The sequence below is a fragment of the Lithobates pipiens genome, unplaced genomic scaffold (genome assembly GCF_037356315.1).
Source record: "Lithobates pipiens isolate NorthernLeopardFrog02 unplaced genomic scaffold, aLitPip1_a1.2 Scaffold_16, whole genome shotgun sequence".
NCBI classification, from domain to species: Eukaryota; Metazoa; Chordata; class Amphibia; order Anura; family Ranidae; genus Lithobates; species Lithobates pipiens.
This window is the reverse complement of record NW_027507748.1, coordinates 654,764,225-654,777,255: the sequence shown is the minus strand read 5'-3', so window position 1 is coordinate 654,777,255 and position 13,031 is coordinate 654,764,225. Positions and strand designations below refer to the sequence as shown.

General features: G+C 43.7%; 1 protein-coding gene across 1 annotated transcript in view; it reads right to left on the bottom strand.

The window, feature by feature from the left end:
* PGR (progesterone receptor) overlaps positions 1–13,031 on the bottom strand; it is a 194,626-nt gene that overhangs the window by 40,537 nt on the left and 141,058 nt on the right. Inside the window, exon 4 of the mRNA XM_077484402.1 lies at positions 1,247–1,543. Within this exon, the coding sequence (XP_077340528.1) occupies positions 1,247–1,543 (297 nt within the window). The remainder of the gene's footprint in view (positions 1–1,246; positions 1,544–13,031) is intronic.

Genomic DNA, 13,031 nt, shown 5'->3' with positions numbered 1-13,031 from the left:
TATTGACGTCGTCCCGGGTACGAGCGGCCTGCGCGCGCCCTGAGGGGCGCGCGCGCTCTGTGATCGGCGAGTCCATGAGACTCGCCTGATCACCGATCCGTGCAAGGGGTCGATCCCGACCCCTTATCACGTGATCAGCTGTCAGCCAATGACAGCTGATCATGTGATAGAACGGAGCCGGTAATCGGCTATTATTCCTCCTCGCGCTGACAGCGCGAGGAGAGAAAAAAAAAGCCGATCACCGGCGGCCGTGATCGGGACATCAGTCCCGATCACGGCCAGCAATACAGCTGACCACCTGCCCCCTGCCAGTGCCCACCTGCCCACCGCAGTGCCATCCTGAATAAAAGTAAGTGCCCCCCATCAGTGCCAGCCAGCAGTGCCCATAGTGCCCACAGTGCCATCCACAGTGCCACCCACAGTGCCACCCACAGTGCCATCCAGCAGTGCCACCAACAGTGCCACCCACAGTGCCCACAATGTGCCTCAAAGGTGCTGCACCCCAGTGCCGCCCATCAGTGCCCAGCAGTGCCGCCCATCAGTGCCCAGCAGTGCCGCCCATCAGTGCCCAGCAGTGCCACCTATCAGAGCCACCTATCAGTGCCACCTATCAGTGCCCATCAGTCCCATCTATCAGTGGTACCTATCAGTGCCCATCCGTGCCACCCATCCGTGCCACTTATCCGTGCCACCCATCCATGCCATCTTATCTGTGCCCATCTTTGCCCATCAGTGCCGCCTTATCTGTGCCCATCGGTGCCGCCTTATCTGTGCCTATTAGTGCCGCCTTAACTATGCCTATCAGTGCCCACCAGTGCAGCCTATCAGTGCCCACCAATGCAGCCTATCAGTGCCCACCAATGCAGCCCATCAGTGCCCACCAATGCAGCCATCAGTGCCGCCTAATCAGCGCACTTCAATGAAGGAGAAAAATGACCCGTTTGCAAAATTTTATAACAAACTATTAAAACATGATTTTTTTTTTTTTTTTTTTTGCATCTTTTTTTGTTTGTTTAGCAAAAAATAAAACTCCGAGCTGTAACTAAATACCACCAAAAGAAAGCTCTATTTGTGGGAAAAAAATGATAAAAATTTCATTTGGGTACAGTGTTGTATGACCGCGCAATTGTCATTCAAAGTGCATCAGCGCTGAAAGCTGAAAATTGGTCTGGGACTGAGGGGGGTTTAAGTGCCCAGTAAGCAAGTGGTTAAAGGGAAAAAAAAATGAAACTAACAATCACGTTACCTGGTAGTGATTTGGACCACTTTACGACACAGAGGAGCTGTCGCTCACATAATTGGTTGAGACTACACAGCAAAGCGCTGGGGGTTTCTGGCTTAGTGTTGTCATATCCAGCGTACACCATCTCAGGCTCTATACTCTGTAGAATCTGCAACAGTTCTGGAAAGTACTGAACCTCTTGTGTCGAACTGTTAGACATTCTCTGCATCAGAGCCTGCTGACATTCCATGGGGCTGGAGGTGGCAATCCTGTCAAGCTCTCTTCCAGTTTTTAGTCTGTTATACTTTTTGAACTTTCGACCTATAAAACAGAGAACAAAAAGATGATTTTTACTGTGACAGCCTAACAATAATGTAGACTGTTTCTAATAACAGCAAAAACACTACGTACAATGTGCTGATCCATGATGTCTTCCATGTTCTGAGGTCTAGTCTAGCATATACACTATATTGTCAAAAGTATTGTAACACCTGCCTTTACACTCACGGGAACTTTAATGGCATCCCAGTCTTAGTCCGTAGGGTTCAATATTGAGTTGGCCCACCCATTGCAGCTATAACAGCTTCAACTCTTCTGGAAAGACTGTCCACAAGTTTAGGAGTGTCTATTAGAATGTTTGACCATTCTTCCAGGAGCACATTTGTGGAGTCAGGCGAGAAGGCCCGGCTCGCAGTCTCTATTTCATCCCAAAGGTGTTCCATCGGGTTGAGGTCAGGACTCTGTGCAGGCCAGTCAAGTTCTTCCACCCCCAAACTTGCTCATCCATCTTTTTATGGACCTTGCTTTGTGCACTGGTCCAAATCATTTGGTGGAGGGGGGATTACGGTGTGGGGTTATTTTTCAGGGGTTGGGCTTGGCCCCTTAGTTCCAGTGAAGGGAATTCCTAAGGTGTCAGCATACCAAGACATTTCGGACAATTTCATGCTCCTAACTTTATGGGAACAATTTGAGGATGGCCCTTTCCTGTTTCAACATGACTGCGCACCAGTGCATAAACAAAGTCCATAAAGACATGGACGAGAGAGTTTGGGGTGGAGGAACATGAATGGCCTGCACAGAGTCCTGACCTCAACCCGATAGAACACCTTTTGGGATGAACTAGAACTACAAACCAGGCCCTCTTGTCCAACATTAGTGCCTGACTCCATAAATGCGCTTCTGGAAGAATGGTCATACATTCCCATAGACACTCCTAAACTTGTGGACAGCCTTCCCAGGGGAGTTGAAGCTGTTATAGCTGCAAAGGGTGGGCCAATTCAATATTGAACCCTACGGACTAAGGCTGGGATGCTATTAAAGTTCACGTGCGTGTAAAGGCAGGCGTCCCAATACTTCTGACAATATATTGCTCAAGAAACAATGTAATGCAAAATGCAGACAGGATGAATGGAAACAAAGCCATGTTTTCAATGGTCTAGGGATGCAACGATGGCTAAACCATAGCGGAAAGAAGAGGCAGAGGTAAAAGAATATGGGGTTGTTTTACAAAAGGCAAATCCACTTTGCACTACAAGTGCAATTGGAAGTGAAGTCACTTTAGATCTGAGGAGTAGATCTGATATGAGGGGACGCTCTGTTGATTTTATCATCCAATCATGTGCAAGCTAAAATGCTGTTTTTTTATTTTCCTTCCCCTCAGATCTACAGCGACTTTACTTCCAAGTGCACTTGTAGTGCAAAGTGGATTTGCCTTTAGTAAATAACCCCCTATATTTGCAAAGTTGCTTCCTGTCCCTAAATACATTAAATCTTAATATCCCTAGATATCAATATAGCTAATGCATAGCTCCCAACTGCCCTAGATTTCGAGGGACTGTCCCTCATTCAGAACAAAGTGCATCTGTCTGCCTTTTCCCATTTGTCCCTCATTTTGGTCTGATCTATACAATTGTATATAAAATGCACTACTTATCTATCGAAATGTGTTTCCCAGTGCTAAACCCTTTATCCAATTTCTAAATTGCTGCATTTGTAAATTCCAAAAGCCAATATAAAGGAATAGTAGTAGTAAAAAAACACTTGTGGGTTTAACTAATCATTATTTGTACAATTCTCCTTTAAGGGGGGCATGGGATGGGTGTGTGTCCTATACCTACATACTTTCACTAATAGGTGTCCCTCATTCCCATATCTCAGAAAGCTGGGATGTATGCTAAGGTGGTAGTCTTTAAATACATTTTTTTATTTGATAACTTTTATTATTAATTTTGGACTGAATTCCAGGAAAACAAATAAATCAACAGATACACTTCATATACGAGAGAGGTTTTACCTGATAAAGGGTCTGCATTTCTGTTCACCCAGTTCTGAAATTTACAAAGCTCTGCCAGTGAGGGGGCCTGACTTTTTCTATGTACAGTATATGTGCTCCCCACCCTGTAACTGTATAGTAAAAAAAAGAAGCATCACACTGATGAGCTCATCTCTATGTCACTTTACTCTTTCCTCCTATCAGCATGTGTCTTGCATTGCTGCACATCTAACTGTCACAGTGTGCTGCTTCTCCCTTCACCTCTCTGAGCTCTGCTGTACATTAGACTGCAAAAGGACAATACCAAGACAAACTCGTGTAATTACACTGTTTGCTTTTAAAATACATTTAATGATGTATCAATAATACATGGTGAATTTGGTTCTATTTCTCCCCTTTGTTGCACGCACAGCCAGGCACACAGCATTTTCTTCATTCTTTTACTAGTTGAGATAACAGTCTAGGGGTTCTTTTTAGGGTTTTTATTGGACCAAAAAGAACTTGGACAGGGATAGGGAGCATGGGATAGCCCTGGTGAACTGCAACTGGAACACATGGAAGTTGGACTCCTTCTCACCAACTTCCTCCTGGCTCTCTAGTGAGCTTCCTCCTGATCTAGCTCAATCCCTGCACAAAGGATTTTCAATAGCCTACCCCCCCCCCCCCCAGCTAAGCATAGCTGGGACCTTGATGTCTTCACTCTGGCTTCTCTAACGCTCCTGCCCCCAGGGATCTCCCCCTGCAGGACTCAACCCAGGAACACTGCACCCCGCTGCCCAGGCCTCAGACTACTTATGGGCTCTCCCACCACCTTCTGGGCACACCTCCCCAGGGATTGGTTTGAGTTTCATAAATATTCACGCTGCCTGTTCTGCACTCCCTCCCATTCACTCTGGCTTCTCTAATGCCACGTACACACGATCGAATTGTCTGGCGTACTTAGTCCGGCAAACAATCCGGCGGATAGTCCAGCGGACTTTCTACCGAACGGACTTGGCCACACACGGACACACAGAAAGTCCGGCGTTTGCTAGCGTGATGACGTACAGCATGTACGACGGGACTAGAAAAAGGAAGTTCAATAGCCAGTAGCCAATAGCTTCCTTTTCGTAATTTGCTTCTGAGCATGCGTCATTCTTAGTCCGCCGGACTAGCATACTGACGAACGTATTGTCCGCTGAAACCCAAGTCCAGCGGTAAGATTAGACTGCAAAAATACTTTCTAAGTCCGCCGGACTTTGCGCTGAGAAAGTCCGCTGAAGCCCACACACGATCGAATTGTCCGGTGAAATGCGTTTCGGCGGACTAAGTACGCCGGACAATTCGATCGTGTGTACGTGGCATAACGCTCCTGCCCCCAGGGATCTCCCCTGCAGGACTCCACCCAGGAACACTGCACCCTGCTGCCCAGGCCTTAGACTATGTATGGGCTCTCCTGTCACCTTCTGGGCTTCTGGGCACACCTCCCCAGGGATTGGTTTGAGTTTCATAAATATTCACGCTGCCTGTTCGAAACTCCCTCCCATTCACTCTGGCTTCTCTAATGCTCCTGCCCCCAGGGATCTCCCCCTGCAGCACTCAACCCAGGAACACTGCACCCTGCTGCTCAGGCCTCAGGCTACTTATGGGCTCTCCTGCCACCTTCTGGGTACACCTCCCAGGGATTGGTTGGAGTTTCATAAATATTCACGCTGCCTGTTCTGCACTCCCTCCCACAATGCTTCTAGAAGCCTCTAGAATAGTGGTCATCAACCCTGTCCTCAGGGCCCACCAACAGGCCAGGTTTGCAAGATAACTGAAATACATGACAGGTGATATCATTTGCTGCTCAGTGATTGCAGTATTCTAGTCTGCATCTCCCCAAGGTAATACATAAAACCTGGCCTGTTAGTGGGCCCTGAGGACAGGGTTGATGACCACTGCTCTAGAAGACAGAGGAAAGTAGTAGAACAGCAGCCTGTGAAACACAGAGCAGTCCTAAGCAATCAAGTGCTGCTTCACTATTTACAGTGGAACTAAACAGAATTTGCCTAGTAGCCCACTCTGAACTAGGAGGGCGCAACACAGAGCTGCATTAAATTAAGCCTGGAGTTCAGCTTCTGTTGAAGCCATCATTACCTGGGTGGGGTGCACCACTGGTTTGGAAAGACTGTACTACACTATCCCAATACGCAATGTATGACTTCATACAAAAAAAAGTGTCATTTAGAACATAATGGAACATTATATTTTTATTAGAATAAGAACACAACAAACATTGCGTAACCCAAACAGTACATATTTCCTTCATTTTGTTGTATTTTCTAATTCCCAGTAGAAATTACAGGGAATGCATTAAGGCATTAGGCACTGCCATTACTAATACTTAACTCTATGATAATTACAATTAATTTCCTTTAGTTTTTTGGCTGCAGCTTTAGTCACGCTTACCTTCAATAATACGCTTGCCAACACAAATGACATAGTACTAAATGAGAGCTTTATTATTTGCAAAAACAAAATAAAAGACAGTGTTAAAGAATATATAGTATTACTTTGTGGAAAAAGGGGCTTTAAAGGTGCCAAAAACACACATATAATAAAACCAAATTCTTGATTATACAAAACAGCATGAAAATACTGTTAGGGTATGTGAACCAACAAGAAATATTCAAGCAAGATTTAATATGCATTTCAAATTGCTCTTTGCTTGACAAGTTTCGCCAAATTGGCTTCTTCAGGATGACTTCGATTCTGAATTTAGAAAGTCCTTGCTTTGATTGCTTCCCATATGGCTCACTTATATCTGTGGGGTCAGCCTGTTGTGTGTGGGGGCTTAAAAGGCTTGCTGTGATTACAGACGTTCATTATCTTGGATTTCTGTGGTGAGATGCCCACCAATGGGTTTAAATATTTTACACATGATGGTTGTATATTTGTGTTTTACTTGATACTATCTCAGTGTAATGTGAAGTAATATGCTGTTCTTATTTTTAGTTATATAAATATGTAGTGCTTTGAGGCTCCTGAAGAAGCCTATTTGGCAAAACATGTCGAGCAAAGAGCATATTAAACCTTGCTTGGATATCCCTTGTTGGTTTTATTAACCTTACAGTATCTGCAAGTTGTTTTTTATTATTATGCAAAATAAAGAATTCATTTTTATTATATGTGTTTTGGCACCTTTAAAGTAATTTTTCCATAAATAAATCCTATATATACCTCTTGGGATGTAGGTGACCTTAATTCCCAGGTTCATCAGTACTATTGCAAAGTTGAGTGTTAAAGAAGAAGTCTCACTTCCATTTTTACTATGTGTTCTGTTCCCCAGGGGGCATAGCGCATGTAGTAATTTGTCCCATCTTCCTTGATGTTATGTAAGGGTAGTGCACTTGGACAGGGAACCCCACCTCCTTCCATGGCTATCCAGCAACTCAGCTAGCAAGGAGACAACTGCTTTGATTTGACAGGTCATACTTTTCTCTATCCCCAAGCACTCATGTGCAACATTTTAGCTGAAAAGCCCCCCCCCCCCCCCATCCTCCTGCATTACTCATTGTCTCAGGCAAGTGCTTAGAGGTGCCATCTGTCAAAGCAGTCATCTCCTTACCACCTGTATCTTTGGAATTCCATGGAGGGAGGACAGAGGGCCCTTTCCAACCTCTCAGCTAGCCTAAAGCTAGCCATAGATAGTTCGAATCCCGGCCGGTTCAGCAGAGACCAGACCAGATTTGAACCATGTATGGGCAGGCAGATTGTACCCAAGTTGATCGATCATCCTGGCTACAACCAGCTTGTTGGAATTTTTGTACAATTTTTGCTAGCAATAATCACTTTGTTCTCCCAGAAGGGATAACTCTCCCCTGCTAGGAGAACACAATATCACCACGGGAGGGATTATTTTCTTTCCTGCAACCCATGTTTCCATTTGTATGGTTTGAACAAAGGGGTTAACCGGCATCAAGCGGGAGCTCAGGGCCGGCATGGAGGGTTCCACGAGCCCGGGAGAGCCGCGGATGCGTGGAACCCTCCATGCCCCGTGCCAGGCTGGCCGGGGTCCTTAACTTCCTGTGTGTTGACTATGACAGGAAGTAAGGGGAAATCCCCCTAAGGCCACCGCCAGCAATACACTCAAGAGATTTCCAACCTTTACCTACTCTATCTCAAAATAAAAAAAAAAGTTGGCTGAAGTTGAGCTTTAAGCTGCTGCATTCAGCAATTTCAAAAGCTCCCTGTTTTGAAACACCTTTCGGTCTCAGCATGTTATTCTCTCTATCGGTAGCAGGTCTGCTTTAAAACACAAATAGTGGCCAATCCCAGCTCACACAACAGCTGGCATACGTATTCATGCAGTACACCCTAATTTGCTATTCAGATTTTTATAGAGAGCTCATGTCTCCGTGTCTCTGGTCGTCATGAGGAGCCTGATGTAATAACATCATCCCCGCCAAGATACCGAGGTCACGGTGCCCTGTAACGGCTCTTGCTAAGTACAGTCATAAACACTTTCCTTTCTCTGTAAAAAACATTTTGACTCAAGCTACAAAAGGAAAACAATTGGAACAATTTGACACAACTTTGTAGGTTTTCATTGATTTTTAGCAAACACTGGCAATCATTTATATCATATGGAATCTGGCCCTGACATTTGGGGCTTTTGCATAATGAGTTCTTGTATCTGAGAATATTTCTGGGTTCGTTTGTATGCATTCAGATAATCAGCCGTCTTTACCAACCAAACTCATTGCAGGCAATGGGCAGCTCAAACTTGGCTGTGATACAATGATGGGCGTGGTGGTTCTGTCAATGCAAACTGGCAGATACACAGACGGGGGACAACGGTATCTGGAATTCCCCCTTTTAGGAGACTACTATGTAAAATATGATTTAAAATATGTGTATATTGTTGCTGAAACCAGGTTTAGAATTACACAGGTCATGCTCCATGAGCAAATGGAAGCTAGGTTTTTTCAACAAAATGGACAAATATTTAGCGACATGGCAGTCTCTTATTTTGATGCTGACCTTCTCCACCTTTGACCTCAAATGTGCCTGTGGTCCTTTCCACTCCCCTCCTACCCCCTTCCCTTTCCGTCCCCCTCAACCCAACCCAACTCTACCCTACCCCACCCTGCAGCACATTCATATGCACTGTTTGATGGAAACTGTTGGGAACTACCGCTAAGATAGGCTACTTCTTAGCACCCCACCATTTAGCAACATTTCAGCCCCTTATTTTGATGCTGACCTTCTCCACTCTTGAGCTCAAATGTACCTGTGGTCCTTTCCTCCCCTACTCCCTTCCCTTTCCATCTCCCTCAACCCAACCCAACCCTACAGTACCCCAGATAGCCTAAGATAGGCTACTTCTTAGTACCCCACCATTTAGCAACATTGCAGCCCTTTATTTTGATGTTGCCCTTCTCCACTGTTGAGCTCAAATGTGCCTGTAGTCCTTTCCCCTCCCCTCCTACTCCCTTCCCTTCCCATCTCCCTCAATCCAACCAAACCCAACCCTACCCTACCCCAGATACCCTAAGATAGGCTACTTCATAGCACCCCACCATTGTATCAGATATGACCAGGAATGAACATCTGTATTTTTCTCTAATATTCACATTTTTAATTGAACATACTGTTATTATTCACTTATAATATAAATGATGTATGTGCTTCGGTGCATATACAGTATGTATATATACTATTAGGGCAGCACAGTGGTGTAGTGGTTAGCACTCTCACCTAGCAGTAAGAAGGTCGCTGGTTCAAATCCCAACCACGACACTACCTGCTTGGAGTTTGCATGTTCTCCCTGTGCCTGCGTGGGTTTCCTCCGGGTACTCCGGTTTCCTCCCACAATCCAAAGACATGCAGGTAGGTTAATTGGCTTCTGTCCAAAATTTGCCCTAGTATATGAATGGGGACCTTGGATTGTGGGCTCCTTGAGGGTAGGGACCAATGTGAGTGTGCAATGTACAGGGATAGGGACAATTGTAGACACTCACTCAGGTTGAACTGGATGGACTGGTGTCTTTATTCAACCTAACAAACTATGAAACTATGAAACTATTCCTATTGAAAAACAAAAATACACCAATCTGCTTTAACATTATGACCAGCAATGACAGGTAAAGTGAATAACATTCAATGGGATTTGAAAGTGGACAGCATACTGTAACGTTGGCAGCAAGTGAACATGCCATCCCTGAAGTTGATGTTTGTAAGTAGGAAAAAATGGGCAAGCGACTTTGACAAGGGCCCAATTACAATGGCTACATGACAGGGTCAGAGTATCTCCGAAACTGCAGCTCTTGTGGGATGTTTCCAGTCTATAGTAGTCAGGATCTACCAAAAAGTGGTCAAAGGATGGAAAACCAGCAAATAGGTGGCCAAGGCTCATTGATGGAGGTGGGAAGCAAAGGCTGGCCCATGCAGTCCGATCCAATAGAAAAGCTACTGTAGCTCAGATTGCTGAAAAACGTGAATGCTGGTTCTAAATATGATAGAAAGGTGTCAGAACCCCCTCTTTCCATCCACCCTTATTTGCCGCCTTCCCCCAAACAAAAAAACACCAGCCTCCACTGGTCTATTGGCATCCATGCCTTGATGGGTTGAGTGAGGGGACCTACACAATATTATTAGGTAGGTGGTCATAATTTTATAGCTGATCATTGTATTCAAACAGTTAATCTAGAGCTGCAGGCAACTAAAGTTACAGATAAATATTGACTTCTGTTGGCAAACATTGGCCCTGTCCCTTCCAGCTTCTCTGGATCTACCGATCATTTATAACAGGTTTTTTTTTTTTTTTTTAAAGGTAATCTCATGCATTTCTTCGTTACACGCTCAGTACTGTGCACATTTCTGACAGGTTACTTTCCAGCTGGCTCCCTCTGATTGAAACTTGGGATCGAGCCCTCTGATAAGGGATGAGTCACTTATTTGATGATGGTTCCAGCTGAAACGATTGTAAACAGGCTTTTAACCACATGTGGTTACCAGATATTGTACTGTATATGAAGGGGAAACCAGATTGCCACCTGCTGGCTGGCTAAAATATTACAAATGTACATACCATACATACAGTTGTGCTCATAAGGTAGAGTACCATCCTTTTCCCAGGTACAGTTGTGCTCATAAGTTTACATACCCTGGCAGAATTTATGATTTCTTGGCCATTTTTCTGAGAATATGAATGATAACACAAAAACATTTCTTTCACTCGTGGTTAGTGTTTGGTCAAAGCCATTTATTATCAAGCAACTGTGTTTACTTTTTGAAAATCATAATGACAACAGAAACTACCCAAATTACCCTGATCAAAAGTTTACATACCCTGGTGATGTTGGCCTGATAACATGCACACAAGTTGACACAAAGGGGTTTGAATGGCTATTAAACCATCCTCACCTGTGATCTGTTTGCTTGTAATTAGTGTGTGTGTATAAAAGGTCAATGAGTTTCTGGACTCCTGACAGACCCTTGCATCTTTCTGCACTGACGTTTCTGGATTCTGAGTCATGGGGAAAGCAAAATAATTGTCAAAGGGTCTGCTGGAAAAGGTAGTTGAACTGTATAAAGCAGGAAAGGCATATACAAAGATATCCAAGGAATTGAGAATGCCAATCAGCAGTGTTCAAACTCTAATCAAGAAGTCGAAAATGAGGGGTTCCGCATTCTGGTTTAATATGGCACCCTAATGATTTGGATATATATATCTTGTGTGGCCCTGGAGGCCACACAAGATATATACCATATTTATCAACACTGCCTTGGATGAGACAGGGAGGGGGAGGGACGAGCGCCGCCAGATTACATACAGGAGAAGTTCCTGTTTACTCTGCGACATCTGTAATAGGAAATCCCGTCTCTTGGGCTGCCATTGGACGACTGTTCTGTCTATCATAGGAAGCAGGACTTTATATTAAAGAGACCGCCAAGTAAAGAGGAGATTCTACTGTATGCAATCTGTTGGCGCTCATACCGACCTCCCTGTCCCCTCCAAGGCTGCAGATGGGCATTAATCAGGCTGCACTGATGGCACATGTAAGGCTGCATTCATGGCACATGTGATGCTACATTCATGCCACATGTGAGGCTACTTTCATGGCACATGTGAGGCTGCATTCATGGCACATGTGAGTCTGCATTCATGGCACATGTGAGTCTGCATTCATGGCACATGTGAGGCTGCTTTCGTGGCACATGTGAGGCTGCTTTCGTGGCACATGTGAGGCTGCATTTATGGCACATGTGAGGCTGCATTCATGGCAATGGTAAGGCTGCATTCATGGAAATGGTGAGGCTGCAGATGGCCACTGATTAGGTTGCATTGATGGGCACTAACCCTTATTTTGCTTCACAGTTCTTTATTTAAAAATGTAAGTTTTTTCCTGAAACTTTCCTCTTAAAGTGAAGGTGCGTGTTATACGCTGATAAATACGGTATATCCAAATAACACGCCAAAGCTCACCCTTAGTCCTGAGCAACGCTCGGGGATTCGTTGGGGCCACAAAAGATATATAGATATCCAAATAACACGCCCGAGCTCAACTCTTCACCACACACAGCCACAAAGGCAAGAGACTTCTTGTTGGGCAGTGTCTTAGTGCTTGGACCAACACACTTAGATCAAATTTTATTGGTTCAAAGAATGTCTGGCAAAATGGTCGGTCCTAACGCATGTTCACTTCATCAAATCTGGTCCTCTTTGAAAAAAGTTTGGACTCCCCTGGTATATAGTAAAACCTTTTATTTATAATTTATAAACAAAACCATATCCAGATCAGTTGATATTGAATACACATTTACCAAATGGATATATGAAACATATGATGGTCATACATACTGATATATATATATATATACACACATTTGTGTATATATATACCGTATATATGACCATCATATGTTGTTTCATATGTCCATTTGGTAAATGTGTATTCAGTATCAACTCACCTGTACATGGTTGTGTTTATATTTTGGAAATTGTATAATGCAGCTCTAGACAAAAGGAACTGCGTCTGATATATAAAAATTTTACTATATACATACTCCATACACTGTTTTATTTACCAATAGCATATCTCATCTAAAGTCACAATATTCTTCTTTTATGCTATTATATGTTTTAGTTCCTCCATTTCTGCAGTTTGGCATACATAGCAGGTCCAGTCCAATAGTGATGGAGGGGTAGAGGAGCCCCACTTTATTGGAATACATCTTTTGGCTACATTTACGAGATGTAACAAGGGGGGGGAATTTTGGGACTTTAAATGAAGCACAAGTATGTGCCTCCATCCCGGTAAAAGTTACATAATAAAGGAAGTTTGGGACTTTAAAATGAAGCACTTGGATTATGGAGGTAAGTTTTAACCATGTATCAACATTTTTTTATTTTTTATTGATTGTTCAGTAACAGATCATAAAAAATAATAAAGATCAAATTCATAAAGTATATAGGCGTAAATATAGTAGAAACATGATATATAGTATTCACATATAGCAGCACATAATAGTAATAAATTAATTAATTGGGTAATATGGCATGGTAGTGCC